The sequence below is a fragment of the Fusarium proliferatum genome (assembly GCF_900067095.1).
Source record: "Fusarium proliferatum ET1 genome assembly, contig: FPRO_scaffold003, whole genome shotgun sequence".
NCBI classification, from domain to species: domain Eukaryota; kingdom Fungi; phylum Ascomycota; class Sordariomycetes; order Hypocreales; family Nectriaceae; genus Fusarium; species Fusarium proliferatum.
Window position 1 is genome coordinate 313766 of NW_022194792.1, and position 15462 is coordinate 329227.

General features: G+C 47.2%; 6 protein-coding genes and 1 non-coding gene across 7 annotated transcripts; 4 read left to right on the plus strand and 3 right to left on the minus strand.

Annotated features, from left to right (window-relative positions):
* Positions 1-92: 92 nt before the first annotated feature.
* FPRO_07094 (uncharacterized protein) lies at positions 93-1808 on the plus strand (the record flags this gene model as incomplete). Its single annotated transcript, XM_031227919.1, has 3 exons — positions 93-254; positions 300-1340; positions 1389-1808. 3 exons carry the CDS (start codon positions 93-95, stop codon positions 1806-1808), a joined length of 1623 nt encoding a protein of 540 aa, XP_031078308.1.
* A 209-nt stretch (positions 1809-2017) lies between these two features.
* Positions 2018-2117, minus strand: tRNA. The gene is given in 2 exon segments: positions 2018-2061; positions 2080-2117. It is a non-coding gene; the product is annotated as a tRNA-Leu (tRNA).
* A 468-nt stretch (positions 2118-2585) lies between these two features.
* FPRO_07093 (uncharacterized protein) lies at positions 2586-3483 on the plus strand (the record flags this gene model as incomplete). Its single annotated transcript, XM_031227920.1, has 2 exons — positions 2586-2661; positions 2714-3483. The coding sequence occupies 2 exons, from the start codon at positions 2586-2588 to the stop codon at positions 3481-3483; spliced, it is 846 nt and encodes a 281-aa protein (XP_031078309.1).
* Positions 3484-4176: 693 nt separating this feature from the next.
* FPRO_07092 (uncharacterized protein) lies at positions 4177-5654 on the plus strand (the record flags this gene model as incomplete). Its single annotated transcript, XM_031227921.1, has 3 exons — positions 4177-4332; positions 4381-4713; positions 4764-5654. 3 exons carry the CDS (start codon positions 4177-4179, stop codon positions 5652-5654), a joined length of 1380 nt encoding a protein of 459 aa, XP_031078310.1.
* A 248-nt stretch (positions 5655-5902) lies between these two features.
* Positions 5903-8419, minus strand: FPRO_07091 (uncharacterized protein; the record flags this gene model as incomplete). The annotated part of the gene is made up of 9 exons (XM_031227922.1): positions 5903-6127; positions 6182-6395; positions 6444-7217; positions 7270-7333; positions 7399-7425; positions 7480-7606; positions 7656-7806; positions 7860-8098; positions 8159-8419. The coding sequence occupies 9 exons, from the start codon at positions 8417-8419 to the stop codon at positions 5903-5905; spliced, it is 2082 nt and encodes a 693-aa protein (XP_031078311.1).
* Positions 8420-9246: 827 nt separating this feature from the next.
* On the plus strand, positions 9247-9764 carry FPRO_07090 (uncharacterized protein; the record flags this gene model as incomplete). The annotated part of the gene is made up of 5 exons (XM_031227923.1): positions 9247-9286; positions 9351-9520; positions 9574-9621; positions 9678-9688; positions 9737-9764. The coding sequence occupies 5 exons, from the start codon at positions 9247-9249 to the stop codon at positions 9762-9764; spliced, it is 297 nt and encodes a 98-aa protein (XP_031078312.1).
* A 1725-nt stretch (positions 9765-11489) lies between these two features.
* FPRO_07089 (uncharacterized protein) lies at positions 11490-14712 on the minus strand (the record flags this gene model as incomplete). Its single annotated transcript, XM_031227924.1, has 6 exons — positions 11490-11519; positions 11617-12033; positions 12091-12313; positions 12362-12561; positions 12621-12984; positions 13037-14712. 6 exons carry the CDS (start codon positions 14710-14712, stop codon positions 11490-11492), a joined length of 2910 nt encoding a protein of 969 aa, XP_031078313.1.
* Between the last annotated feature and the right edge of the window lie 750 nt (positions 14713-15462).

Consider the following 15462-nt stretch of genomic DNA (forward strand, 5'->3'; position numbering starts at 1 on the left):
TTGACAATTACTCTTGCAAGCATAGCAAGTTCTCCTCATAACCAGCCAAACAAAGCCCAAGCATTAGTCTCCCTACATCGTTTACTGCCACGATGGACGAAAAGGAAGCCAAAGATAAGATGCCGCCAAACAGACCGAGCGTCGACATGGAAAACACGTCCTCCGACATAGCCAACGAAAAGACATATCCACCAAAGAAAGTCGTCCTACCAACAATGCTAGCTCTCTTTCTCGTATTCTTCCTCGTCGCTCTGGTAAGCAAACCCTCATACATCCCTTGCATCTTACTGACCACCCAGGACCGCACAATCATTGGCACAGCAATCCCATCCATCTCCGCCGAATTCGACAGCTTTGGCGACATCGCCTGGTACGAATCAGCCTTCCTTCTCCCCCTCTGCGTCTTCCAGCTCTCCTTCGGCCTCGTCTTCAAATACTACTCCACCAAATGGGTTCTGTTCATCTTAACCGCCATATTCGAAATCGGGTCTATTGTTTGTGCTGCTGCACCAAACTCCAATGCTTTGATCGTTGGACGAGCTATCACTGGCATTGGAGGCGCGGGGATTGGTTCTGGCGCGTTCGTCTACATCACGCTGCTGTTTCCTTTGGAGGAGAGACCCAAATATCTCGGATCACTCGGTTCTGCCTTTGGAATCTCGTCGATCTTGGGGCCGATTCTTGGGGGCTATCTTACCTCTGTTACATGGCGCTGGTGCTTTTGGATCAACGTCCCCATCGGCGGACTTTCACTCATCCTCCTGTTCATCTTGGCACCGAATAGACCACCTCCCAGCGAACCACCCGAGTCATGGCGTCAAAGATTCCTTGACCTTGATCCACTGGGTTTCCTCATGATTGCTGGATCGGTCGTTAGTCTTCTCTTCGCGCTCGAGTATGGCAAGGAGAACCAACAGTGGACAAGCGGACGCGTCATCGCTCTCTTTGTCGTCTTTGGTGTTTTGTTCCTCATCTTCGCAGGCTATCAGGCTTGGAGGAAGGAAAAAGCAACAGTGCCCCCACGGATTCTCTTCCAGCGTACAACCTTCTTTGCCTACCTAAACACCCTGGCTATTGGTTCTATACTGGTCATTTACGCGTTTTACCTTCCTGTTTGGTTCCAGGTGGTCAAAGGCAAGTCGCCGCAAGATTCAGGTATTGCCCTGATACCGCTTCTACTAAGTAATGTGTTCTGTGTAATTCTCGGTGGTGTTTTGGTTAGCAAGATTGGATACTATACGCCGTTTGCTATTGCTGGAGCTGCTGTGTTTATTGTTGGAGCGGCATTGATAAGTACCTGGACGGCAGATGTTACCAAGGCCAAATGGATCGGCTATCAGGTATGTTCAATCCATATGATGTCAAGCGTTACTTGCTGACCATTGCAGATCATCACAGGAGCAGGCATGGGCTTGACGCTACAACAACCCGCCATCGCCGTTCAAACCGTTCTCTCAGAAAGCGACAGCCCGATTGGCCTTTCAATCTTGAACTTCTTGACCTTCCTTGGTGGAACAGTGTTTGTCACCGTCTCGCAGACATTACTTGAAGGACAACTCGAGAGCAAAATCGCACAGTATGTTCCTGGAGTTGACATCAACACGCTTGCAAACAGTGGCGCAACGAATCTTTGGAAGCTCGTGCCTTCCGACAAAGTCGACTTGGTGTTGAATGCGTACAACGATTCGATGCGGTCTATCTGGTATCTTGGCTTGGGCATGGGATGTTTTGCTCTGATTACCTCATTCGGGTTTGAGTGGAAGAACGTCAAGGCAAAGAAAATGGCAGGGGCAGCTGCAACTGCATAGCTTGTCAAGACAGTATATGCATGTTATTTACAATAGATAATCTCATCTCATAGCCTCAATAATATCAGCTGACTTTTAGGCTATTTCTGGCTTATACGCTTTCATAAATGGCCTAATTAGAGCGACTAAGAATATCAAAAAAAGAAAGGAACCCTTATGCTACCCTTGTATCAGCTAAATTCAGGAGGTAGAAGCGCAAAAAGATAATCTGATGAGACTGGGACTCGAACCCAGGAGGATTGCTCCACCAGGAAATTGGTGTTAAGGTTAACCTTAACCTGGCGCCATAACCAACTCGGCCATCTCACCGATGATTGGATGACGTTTTACAACAGAAATTAGGTTTATATCGATAAGCCGTTCAGTAGCCATTCAATTTCCGCACCTTGGGTTCTTCGAGGGTTGAGCCGTTATTTATGCAGTAACGCTTATCATCTACTATGAAAGTCATTACAAAGTATAATCTACACTTAATTTACTTCCTTCCCATGCTCTAAAAATTACTCTATTGCTAAAACCGCTATTTCCGCAAGACTTAAATTGGTGGCTTACCTGCCCCTGTTTGTGACCAAGGGGCTCCAGCAAATAACAGCTCTAGAACATCTTGGCATTGTCGATAGCTTCGAAACTATCGATTTCTGATGTGGGCTAACTGCCAGGGTCTCCTTTAAACCCATACTTTTTGACAGCCGCCACCCGAACATTTCTAATACTCTCCTTTTCCTTCCCTTTTTCTTCAACGCTGTCAAGCCAAAACCCTTTGGCAAGTCTCTCGTTATGCGTCTCACCTCAATTCTTCCACTGGCCTTTGGGCTCCCGGCCGCCATAGCAGGCCCTTGCAAACCCAGTTTTTGTGAGTTATGTGAGCGCATGGGTCAACGTAACCATCTAATAAGCCTCTGTAGCTTCTCAATCCACTGATGCGCTCGTGGTAACTTCAACTCAGGCGACTGTGCCTGGAGTCACTTCTACAGAGACAGCCAGTACAACTGTACCAGAGACCATTGAGACTTCTACGACCGATGTTTCGCTCGCCTTGACATCAACTGAATCTGGCACTACGACCCTCACTACATCACTCGACACGACTGAGACTACAACGATTGTACCTACAACAACGACCTCGGAAGAACCCGCAGTCACAACTTTCAACATCATTGCTGAAGGCGGCCCAGCGGATGGCATAGTGATGGGTCAGAAGGAAAACTATTTCAATCTCCAATTCTCCTCCAACTCAGCCTGGGAACCCGTCGCCCTCATCCTTGAACAAGGCACAGGCTATCTCCGCCGCGCCGACCCATGGAACCCCAATTTCCCACTCATCTGCATTCGCTGGGGTTCAGGTACAGCACCTAACCCAGGCTGGTTCGTCGACTGCTCGGCGTCAGATACAAACTTCGGCCCGCCTATCAAATGCGACCTCAAGTCTGGCGGCGAGCTCTCTTGTTCAATTTCTGCTGGCCACTGTAGACATTATACCATCCCTCCGAGGGACAATGATGCTTGGGATTGTCAAGCGGATACTGGTGTTTTCCGGAACTTCTATACGGAGGAGGATACGGATGATGATGGTGTCACTTTGTATCGACCTTGGATGGGCTTTGAAGGATATGAAGGGCAAGGCAATTATAACCCCTTGGAACCAGTGACGTTCCGATGGAGAAGCGCGGATTAGACAGCACGTTGCACATATATGCCTTCGTCAGTACATAGTTCACCTACCTGCTTGAATAGGTACTACACGCGAATACGCGTAGAGCACAGATATCCTCGGGTTTGAAGAACGTCATATATGGGCTCAGTGCTGAGAGGACAAGCCACGATGATATCATATATGAGTGATATTAGCTCCTTTGGCCTGGACTATATAACATTCGGTATCACGGAGGTAGAAAACCCTCTGAAATAGGGTTAATGCATTGTCCTTGCTCGTGCAGGTTCGTTATGCAGTATGGTTGCATCGCTCCAACTGGTGGACTATATTGGGGGTATATGTGAATCTCTTCTGATCATGCAAGATCGGTGTCTAGAGTTTGTCACCCAGCGGCACAGACCAAATGGCCACTGCCAATCATGGCGTGACAAACCCTCCCAGAAATGAAAAAGCCAGCTACCTGTCTTTCCAAAAGTATAACGGGTCGATTATCGCGGCTTTCCGACCCGTATCTGGGCGATCGTCGACTCCCGTTCCGAATCCGGATATCACGGGGTGTTGAGCTCCGGTATGCTGCATTTATCGCCCCATGGGGATGAGGGGAATAGCATGTGTAATTTGCATGCCGAATGTAACAACTATAAAATATGTTGTTAATCGCTGTTATCATGATCAGCAGAATTGATCAAGTTCAGTCATTCTTCAGCACTCAAGATGAAGTTTGCTTCAATTGTCGCGGCCGCTTTTGCCAGCGTTCCGGCGCTGGCTGTACCCGCTGGGTTTGTCACTACCGATGGAACAAAGTTCCAACTTGACGGAAAGGACTTTTTCTTCGCTGGTAGTAATGCCTACTATCTCCCTTTCAACGTCGTAAGTCATCTGGCAATGGATGTAGATCAAGCATACTGACCATGTTAGTGGGGAACCGATCACTACTCCGATGTCAAGCTGGGCCTTCAGCTTGCAAAAGACGCTGGTCTCAAAGTCATGCGCACCTGGGCCTTCCACGACAACAACAGGACCTATGTCTCTGGTGGTTTGCCCCAGTACGGCACTGGCGCTGAAAACACTGTCATGCAGTTCTTCGAGAAGGACGGAAGCGTCAAGATTGATCTGAGCAAGCTTGATGTGGTGATTAAGGCTGCCGAGGACACTAACATGAAGCTCATTCTGGCCTTGACTAATAACTGGGCTGATTACGGTGGTATGGACGTCTATACCGTCAACCTAGGTGGCCGTTACCATGATGATGTGAGTTTCCCAGCGCGTTGGACTGCGAAAGTGCCAAGCTAATTATGCAGTTCTATCGTCTCCCTGCTATCAAGAAGGCTTTCAAGAACTACATTTCCGCCGTTGTGAGCCGATACAAGGACTCTCCCGCCGTCTTTGCGTGGGAAATCGCCAATGAGCCCCGCTGCGGCGCCGATGGAACTCGAAACCTTCCCCGTGGACCCGACTGCACCCCCGCTACCATCACTTCCTGGGTCAGCGAGATGAGCACATACATCAAGTCCCTCGACGCAAACCATCTCGTTACCACTGGAAGTGAAGGCGGATTCAACAGACAATCGGATGACTGGACCTACAATGGCGCTGACGGCACTGACTTCGATGCTGAGATTAAGCTTCCCAACATCGACTTCAACACATTCCATTCTTACCCTCAGTACTGGAGCAAGACAACTGACTGGGTCGTCCAATGGATTAAGGACCACGCCGCTGCTGGTGTCACAGCCAAGAAGCCCGTTCTTCACGAAGAATACGGCTGGACCGACAAGTCCACTCGCATCGCTACCCTGAGCAAATGGCAAAAGGCTTCGCTTGATCTTCAGGTCAGCGACATGTACTGGCAGTTCGGCACCAGTAAATTCTCATACGGAAAGAATCACGACGATGGAAACACTATCTATCTTGAGGACGATGAGGCTCAGCCGTTGGTATACCAGCACGCTGCTGCTGTTAATGCTGCTAATGGCGAGAGCGTGACTACGAAGCCAACTGCTACTGCTACTGCTACGGTCACGTCTAAGCAGAGTACTACTCTCTCGACTACGTCTAAGCCAACTGTTACTGGCGGACCTAGTGTGCCGAGGTATGGGCAGTGTGGAGGCGCTTCGTGGACTGGACCTACTGTGTGTGCTTCACCATATACTTGCAAGGAGCAGAACCAGTGGTATTCTCAGTGCTTGTAATACTTTGCTCGTATAGGCATCAGATCAGATACTAGATTCAACTCCAAAATCTATTCATCACTGGCACATTAAACTGTAACAAGCAATGTTTTCAATAACAAATGACCCCATTGGTGACAGGCTATCAGCTCAGTCGAGTCGAAACATGTCTCTGCCTATCCTGGCCGTTAGGCCTTCTCCTTGTACATCTTCTTGCTATGATTCCTTAAAATAAAGCTAGACACGATAAAGAAGGAGTTTCTATTATCTCATCTTGCCCCAGTATGACCAGATCTATCCTTCCCAATTGCCTTCCGGATCCAATTCCACCGAGTGATCTCTGAATCATCCTCAGGCTGTTCCAAGGATCTATCTCGCAGATCATTCAGCTGCTTTATTAAATCCTTGATGGCCTTGGCATCAAGCGTATTCCAAGGTGACCATGCCCTCTTATATAGTTTCAATATCACCCAAAATCCGAAGAAACAAATAGTCTGTTGTGTTCGATTAGCTGTTTGCAATCTGGTTATGATCTTTAGTACCCTCACCGTCAGATACCCCATCAAGAACGGGAAGACATGGAACCCGTTCCACAAGAAAACCCCATTGCAAACAATTAGTATAAAAAGACAGGTTCCGAGCGCGCCGTACGCAAGGACTGGCTGCCAGTGGTTTTGATAAGGATAAGTATCGGATTCAGCTTCACGATCGTCCGCTAGGCGTATGCCATCCTCGGCTAGCTCGTCGCGAAACTCACGAATGCTGACACCTGTAAGGATATTTTCAAGGATAAACACTCAGATGACCTACCAGTGATGGTATCGGATATATGCCAAGCATAAAAAAGCCCAGATAATGATGATGCTGACGGAGCCCATCTGGACAAGAATGTCAAGAAACTTGCCAGCATCCGAGCCAGTATGGATATTTTTCGTTCCTTGGAGAAACGGCACCCAAAAGAAAGCAAATGCAGTGATGACCATCGCCCGTAGTGGTACTCTGTTGCGATCCGTAACACCAAACCAGGCCAAAGCTGCTGGCATCGAATCACTGGAGCGGATGTTCCGCGTGATACCGAAAAGTGTCCTAGAAGCGACATATAGATTAGTATTAGCACACGTGAGTGCAGTAAACAGGATAAAAGCGTTTAAAACGTGGTCAAGATTGGGAATGGTCGACGCTTTTGCGATTAGAATAAAAGGCGAGAACGTGAAGCCCTCCTTGTCAGTCTCGGGCTTCCCGCAATCTTCGTCCTTCAGCCAGCTCAACCTCTGAAGACCGCAGTCGTCCCTTTTTAGACCTAGAGACACGAATAATCCACTGATGGTGTACGCAGAAGCTACTAGTATGGGTAAAACAAATGCTGTGAACCCAATTGTTTGTTTGACGTAATTTCGAGCCGAGTTGTGCTTCTGGGGTGAGGCGTCCCTTGGTGGCGATCCTGAAGCCTGAGTCGTAAATATCCCTGAAGATTCTCTGCTCGAGACTTGTGTTGCTGGCTGAGAAGGCCAACGTGCTTCGATGACGGAGACAGCAATGTTCTCGATCCCGGCGTACGCAAAGATAGCAAGCGACAGACACATCCTTGTGAGCGTTAGAAGGTGACTGTAGTTTCTGGAATTCCAGAAATACTTACATAAACGCTTCGAACCAATTATCGGCGGCCTTGTCATTGTATTTGCTGAAGGGGGTGTTCCAACCTGCGCGGTAGACCATATTAGTTGACTATTCTCCAAGATGTATACTTACTACTTTGATTACTTACTTGACCTCGTGCTGTTAAGCGCTTCATCTATATGGGGCAGTATCAGTGGCGAAGCCCATCATGCGTTAGATGTTAAGTTACCTGTTGATTTGGAACCATTTCCCCCCTTTCTGGGAAACCTGAATATGGCAATAGGAAGGCAGATGATAATAATAGCCAAGAAAATGAGTTTGATGACTCCGGTGATGACTTCAATCCAGCCGTAGATCTTGTCAGAACGTCAGAAGAGAAATCACTTGGTGCGTAACTGGGTATACCTCAACCTTGACAGAATTTATTATCACGAGAATCAATGGGAGCGCAACATAGGCAAACCCCTCACTAAATCCGCTTATTCCTGCGGTCCAGTAATTGAGGACACTGGCAGAAGTGGCGATCAGGGCGGCGAATCCTATAGAGTATGTATACCTACGATAAGTTAGTCTAGTCCTATCTCTTATGGTCGACACCTTTATACATACCAATACGCAACGCCAACAGTATCTCCAAGTTCTTTGTCGACAAACTTTCCTACAAACAGGGGGACTGCTCCTGGAACGGGCCATAGACATAGAAGTTCAGCGATGCATTGCATCACCGGCCAAGTCAAGATTCCGAGGAAGAGGAAGGAGAATATAACAGCCAAGGGTCCTCCAAGCTCGAGGATCTGACCGCTTCGCACGTAAAGACCTGTGCCAAGGGTACCGTTCACAGCAATCATCTATCTCTATGTTAGGTCTGACAGGCTCTATGCTCCAGTCTGGGAATGGGGATGACCTACAAAGATGTGAATGCCTCTAAGCTTACGGCGAACTGTGTGGATAGGAAGTTGAGTTGCTTCTGTTTCACCTTCGTGGGTTATTTCAAATCGTGCTGGGGCTTCTGGGTTATCACCACCACAATCAGGCGGAACAGAAGTATCCCTAGCAAGAGGTGTGTTGCTTGCTACTGAGCCGCTGTCAATTAGCCCGTGACCATGAGACAATAGACTAAGAGGGATAGCTGGGGGCGCTTCTCCCCGACCGGATGCGTTCTCAGACATCTTGCCTGATAAGAAATATGTTTAAGGACTTTGGATCATACGAATGGCATGCTAGGAGCCTTTCTTTAAGAAGAAATGGATTAATAGGGATGGGGTGATTTCATTCGCAGCCGTTCGCCAACCAAGCCGCCGAGGCGTAAGGCTGGCGGTTCCAGAAACGAGGCAGATTAGGGGGGCTTCAGTCCCAACCCCCCACTGCGATTCCAGGTCTCACATCAGGAAATGGCACCTGGTTAATTGATAGTACCATGATATTCTAGTTGCAATATATCATTCCACAGTGTAACGCCATCATATGATGTTCAGCAAGAGACATGTTGAGTCGCCTTTCAACGATTAATATCGCCAAAGAGCACGAAGGCAAGAAAGCATCGCTCAGCTGGTCTGCCTGGGTGACATGTTTCGCCTAAGGCTTCCTGGAGCCTGATTGTATCATTCCGTCATTTTTCGTAGCGATCAGATCTAGACTTGGTCATTTTCAGCCCCAAGCCTCTGATTGCGCTCTCAAGGGAGACTGCATAAGTCTACAGCAGTCAGAATGCCGTAATTGGCAAAATATGCATAAGATGGCTGATGAGTTCATGGCTGCCTAGTCAATATCCATTCAATGGAGGCTGGAATATTGGCTCCTTGCATGTGGCTTGCGACGGAACATGCATAAGAGGCTTATCACATTTGCAATAACCAACCAAACGCCTCGAGGCATGAGAGAACTGTGGTTGGGCGGTTTGCCAAGGCCTAATACGAGCTTTCATCCCTTCTACGGTTTTCAACCCCGCTGTCGGGTCGTACAAAGGGTGAAAATTTGGCTTTCGTCACCTGAAATCATGTCCCAAGGTTTGCTCAAATTCTTTGCGACACCGCGAAGTACGCAGTCATAGACTGGAGATTTTACAAATACAGTTTAAGAGACAGCTGTCGAAGAAAATAGTCATCATCATCAAGCAAACAGCGGTGCACTTCAACAGCAAAGCCACAATGGGCAAGTCCAAACAGGTCCAGGTACATCAAGTCTTCGACATTCGCTACTACGATGGCGTCAAGATGCAAAGAATCCTCGAGGGTCTCTTCCCAGAGCGAAAAGGGAGTTTTGGACTCCGCGTAGGCTTGACACCTTTCCGCCTGGGCTTGCCTCTGCTGACTCGCCTTTATAGATGACTAACGACCAGTGGGCGTTCAGAGCCCCCAGGCAAGTGACCCGAGTAAGATAGATCGACAATGGTCGTTTATAACGTATTTGCTACTAACACACGGGCAGGATGAACTCGCGTAAGCGCAATTACAAGATCATCTGTAGCGATAGCTGACGACGACCAGGAAGGCCGAGATTCCTCAATCTCGATGATGCTCACAGGCAGCATGCCGGGTATGCTGACTGCAGCGTGGCGTATATGGCTAGCTTGGTGGGCATGATCAGGCTATGAGGCAGATTTGCAAGAGAACCTTATAATTGGGATAAAAGGAAGCTGAGCTTTGTGTAAATGAAATAGAAGGTGCAAAGACTTCATATCCCTAACTTCCGATATTTACCTATTTCTCTTTTCTTAGAAATCTGACGCATATTCCTTCGTTATCTCTTGTCTCAATGGATATGTCTCACCCGTGCTTCGTGAATGAGGTCACTGAACCAATGAGGGTCATCAGTACAGGTGCCGGGGTATCGGAGGAAGATTCTTCTGCGGCTGAGGTCCATCAGTTCTCGACCTTCGAGCAGATCCAATCCCATTTCAGCCGCAATGAAATCCTTGAGCAACCCTACCACTTTATGTACGTATTGTCGGAGCTTTCCCTCCGTGGCAGATACCGGACTGATGCAGGGCAACTAGATCGATGTGCCAGCTTCAGTCTTGGAAGCCGTTACAATTGACCAAACCAATGCTGAGCTTTCTCGTTGATAAGTTCAAACTCAAGCCCTCAATTTGGGACGTGGCCTCGTGTTTTTATGCGAAAGACTTCGACGTTGAATCAACCTTTTGCGTTCCTCTTACAGTGTCTCGTGATGGGCCAGTAACAGGTAAGCATTTACGAAAGGTAGAGAAATTGTGTAACTCATAAACGGTGTAGACGTGTCCTATACAATTCGATATCCTGAATTCAAGGCTTCTCAAGGTACTTGGATCATCAGACAGAGCGGCATCTACCAGAGATTCAACAACGAAACAAATCAGAATCTTTGTATTCTGTTCAATCCTATCCCAGGTTCCAAATTGCATCAAGTTGTGCAGGACTGCGTTTCTAAAGTCTCCAGAAATGAGGTGAAAAACGTCTTTTCGCTGCACAAGCAAGTCTTTAACACATATTTCGCCTCTTGGAGGCTATACAATGTATACCTAGAGAAAAGGCTTCTCCCTATTGTACGGATACCTCTCAGGATATAGCTCTGAGCTAACAGGTTACAAGGCGAACAAAGCAGTAGCTACGCGGATCGAAGAATTGACGGAAGCTGAGTACCACCATCTCACCGACTTAGCCTATCTAGAGAGCCGCTTGCTCCAGACAACGGTTATGCTGGGAAGTTCAAACGAGCTGCCAGAGGGCTTGTCTACTCTCTGTCGCAACTGGTATCCTGATTCGACTGGGTATGATAGAGAGTCAGGCGTATCGGCATTAACGGAATTTCTTAGCCACCAACTTAACTGTCGCTCCTATGTTAGAGTGGCAGAGTATCTACAGAAACTAGCTGAGAAGAACACTCAGCTGCTTGCAAATACTTTATCATTCCGGGAACAGTTATACGCTAAAGCTCAGAATGATAACATGCTTCGGTTAAATAAATCTGCTGTTTTCATTACTACATTAACCCTATTTTATTTACCGGCATCATTTGTATCAGTAAGTCCAAACTTGAGACCTTTATATATGTATAATACTGACAGGTAGTAGACATTCTTTGGGATGAACTTCTTTGATCTTGACGACAATGGAGATCGGATTTTGATGACATCCATGATCTGGATATACTTATTATCTGCTGCTAGTCTTATTATCGGCACTCTCCTGCTGTATCATGTTCTTCAAGATAAAACTCTTATTGGCCGCATAGTAGGAAGTGCTACAATTGCCAAGACACTCATGCGTGGGAGAAGTAGAAAAGAGTCTTCTGACATGGAGTCAGGCAGCATGTAGTAATAGCATGGAGCTAGTCATGCGTCTCAAGTATTATTACTCGTTAAACTAATCAATCTTTTGTGATATACACGATATTGTCCATCAGGTGTCGCGGTCGTAATCAAGACAATGGGTTCGCTCCAATCTCCAATCACACTCAGCTTAGCCTGACAGGATGTCGACACCTCTTTAAGCTCTGCAATCTTTCGAAGTTGCGGGCGGACTCTGGGACTTGAGAGCTTCACCTCAAGCAGGAAAAGGTGGCTGCTCCCTGAGTGCGCTCCTAGAGCGACGACTACCTGACCATTTGTCGCAATCTTGAGTATGCGATAGTATTCTACTGGAAGATACGCGATGCTTGAGGCAGCTTCGTCGGCGCCTCTGAACTTGAGATGAAAAATCCGCTGAGCCTGTACTACCACAATGACTTCCGATTGAGCTTCGTTGGCTTCACTGTGGAAGGAAACCATATCAGTAAACAGCCGTTCTACACTGCCGGTAGGTGACTGGGAGCCATGGGTGTTAGATGAAAGTATTTATTAAATGCACTGCGGGTGACTTACTCCAAGCTTCAGCTTCTCCTTCACCACCCTCGGACGGCGAATAGTGAACAGGCATAGAAATAGAGTCGATGCGCTTCGGATAATTATATATCCTTCATCTTCCGTTCTTAGCACTATATGCTCGACTGATGATGTCGAACAGTCCAGGTCAAGAAGTTTCCGTTGGATGAAACGAGTTCCAGCATCCTGATAGTCTTGGCGCGATGACGTTTCCGACAAGAGACTGTCAGTCATGTCAGTGGGGTACCAAATAGCACAGCGACACACTCACCTAATCGAAGGCGTAGTTGGTTCGGAAAGACTCGTATTGATCACTGCCGTGAACAAAGTTGCTCGATCGTTATTGCTTAGGATACAGGCCATCGCGTTCTGGGTTGGCGATACTGTCAAACTGTGGAACCCAGAATACGGCAAGGTGATCTTGCTGTACGTTCGCAACGTTTTATCTGATTCAATGTCAAACACATAGCACTGGCAGGCCTGTTAGCTATACGACTCTGGTGTAAGTAGCCTTAGAAACCTATTCTTACCTCTAACGACTTGGCCTCTGTAGTAGCAGCCACCAAGTATGAATCTGTGAGCCCGAGAGATTTCCAGGAGCAGCTCACTCCACCTAGTTGATATTTTCCAACATTCCTTAGAGTACAATCTCGTATGTTATCCATGGAGGTGACCCTTAATCCGGTGCCAAATGTACTGCTAGAATTTGTCCTTGATATCGTGGTGGCTCTGTCGAATACCATGATAGTCTTATCACTCCAGTAAGCTATGAATTGGCCATCCGGCGAACTCCTAAAGTCTTTGAACCGAGTAGACTTTTCTATGTCGAGTCGCCAGCGGTCGATATCGACTGGCACAGCAGGGCGCTCCTTGCGGAGACCATTCATAAGGGCACTAAATATTGTCAGTCTTGACGCCTTATTAGACTTGAAAGTCATGTGTATACTCTTTGAGTCTCCGGCGTAAGGGATACGGCTTTTCTGCAGGGGATTCAGGCCCGACTGACGATTCCACTATTTGATATTTCTTCAATGTCCTTCCTAGACATTGAACGATTGATTCTGCGTTGCACCTATTGCTTTGGTCGATCACCAGAACACTACTCTCCAGGTACTTGAGTACATATGAAACCGCTTCGCCTTCAGCCGCGTTTCTTTTTTTCGCGGCTTCAATTAACTTGTTGTGTTGGCTTTTCACAGCATCGTTCAGACTAGCACCCCTGCTGGACCTATTATGCTGGTAAAAGACGTCGAACTGCTTGTTGTTGTACTTGAGTCGGGAGTTACTGTAGCTTTTCAGCGCGGAGTGCCCCTCTTCCATGTACGTAAATAGCACGCTGATAATGCAACCTAAGGACCAGATGTCACTCTTGTGATCCATAGTCTTTCCGGGGTCCTGGGCTTCATTTGGTAGGTATGTGCCATTTCCTCGATGGTTTTGAGTCGGTGATGCTTGGCTGGACTGGTCAATGATCTTCCTTTCGAAGAGGCTGTCCAAATTCTTTTCCGGCTTTGTTTTGGTCTTGACTCTGGACAAGCCAAAGTCGCTGAGCTTCCAAGTCATGCCGTAGTCTCTGTCCTCTGTGCTGGCATCCTCCAGTCGTGGTTCATGTAGAAACACCAGGATATTGCTAGGCTTGAGATCCATGTGGTAACAAACCAGTCGATCACCTCCAGCTGTAGTCATCTTACTATGGAGAAAATCAAGTCCATCTGCCAGGCCTATAGCGGCGCTGATGATACGCTCTCGGCCCCATCTGCCATCAGCAGAGATGTCCGGTTTATTTTCCATATACTTCTGCAGGTCCATCTCTGCTAGTGGCATAAGTAGACTGAACTTCGACTCTGGTCCTCTGATGATAAGGGTGCCAAAGCTCTCGAGGATGTTGTTGTGCTTGGAGTTGCCACTGAAGATGTCTCGAATAGATCTCACCTCATTCTCAAAGCTCTCCTCGATATCTTTGGCGGGTTTGTAATCTTTGCGAGCAACTAGCTTGACAGTGTTGATGGTTTGGTTGAAATCTCGGTGCATGGTCAAATGGTCCTTGGGTATCTTGACTCTATAAACGCTCCCGAAAGCACCTGAACCAATATGTTCCTCTTCTAGCCATGGCAGGGACCGCTTATCATCTTGGTCAATCGTGACAACTCCTGGTCCGCCAAGTACAATGGTACAGAACGGCTGTTGCTCGGCGAAGATTTCCTGGGCGTCAAAAGGGCTGAACAGATTGGTAAGATAATCCTCGGTCGCAGGGAGCAGATATGGAGTTTCGCTATACCCTTGCTGCTCTTGCGCCATGCTTCCGAATACGAGCTCTTCGGTAAAGATTTTTACGGCATTGATTGAGCACTTTGCGTATAACAGAACAGCCAAAAAGTCGTGTAGCATTTTCCTCTCTATACTTCGAACAAACTGGTATGCGCTAATAGCATTCGGGCCTGTCTCCGAGATAGGGGCACTATCATAGATGCTCTCGTAAAGCGTTTCCAACAATGATCGGGAAAGAATATCTCTGACCAAGCCTCTTGTCGCGAACTTGTCTTTTGTTTTGGCTTTTTTGAACTTGATGGTGAATTGTGATCGTATGTCTTGGCATATCTCAATGTAGTCCGGTCTTGCCATCGTCGACGCTAAGAAAACGCGAATATTGGTGTGGAGTCGCGAGTAACGCGAAAGAAGATCAAGACGAGAATGCAAGAGCCTTGTAGCGGGGTGCGTGCCACAGGCTTTATGAGCAAATAGCTTGCGTGGGGAAATAAGCAGCCTCTTTCATTCTTCGCCCTTAACGAAAGGCGCGAGAAAAGAGGCAACATGGTTGGCTGAGGTTCGCCAAAGCCCTGCAACTCTGCCAATAACGCGTGTTCTTAGGCACCTAAGACACTGTTTTCAGCCGCAGACTAATCACGTATAAGCGCTATTGGAAAATGCCTTGGAAAATGCCACAAGGCAATGAAGGCAGGAAGAGTGGCTTTAGGATACAATAAGGGCGGCTTGTTAAATTTTATAAATTAGATATAGATATTTAGACTTTATCCAGAATATTGATCTTTTATTTAATTCTTACTTAGTTGGTTTGATTTACGATTTAGAGTATATAGGGTATTTGTTACTTTATTGTTAGTGTTATATACTAGAAACAATCTTAACAGTGGAGTAGTATATTTACCTTGATTAGCAAGGGCCTGGTGCTGAATAAGCTTGACTGTTATATACGGTAAATACCTCAAGCATCTTTTATGGTACTACCTCTCGTAATTCCGTGTTCCTTGGCAATCTTCATCACGATAACATCAGCGCCTGTGATTGACAGCCAGATAATGACGTGTAGTTGCAGGGAGTAGAGTCGGTGATATTCTTAGTGATGGTAGTTTA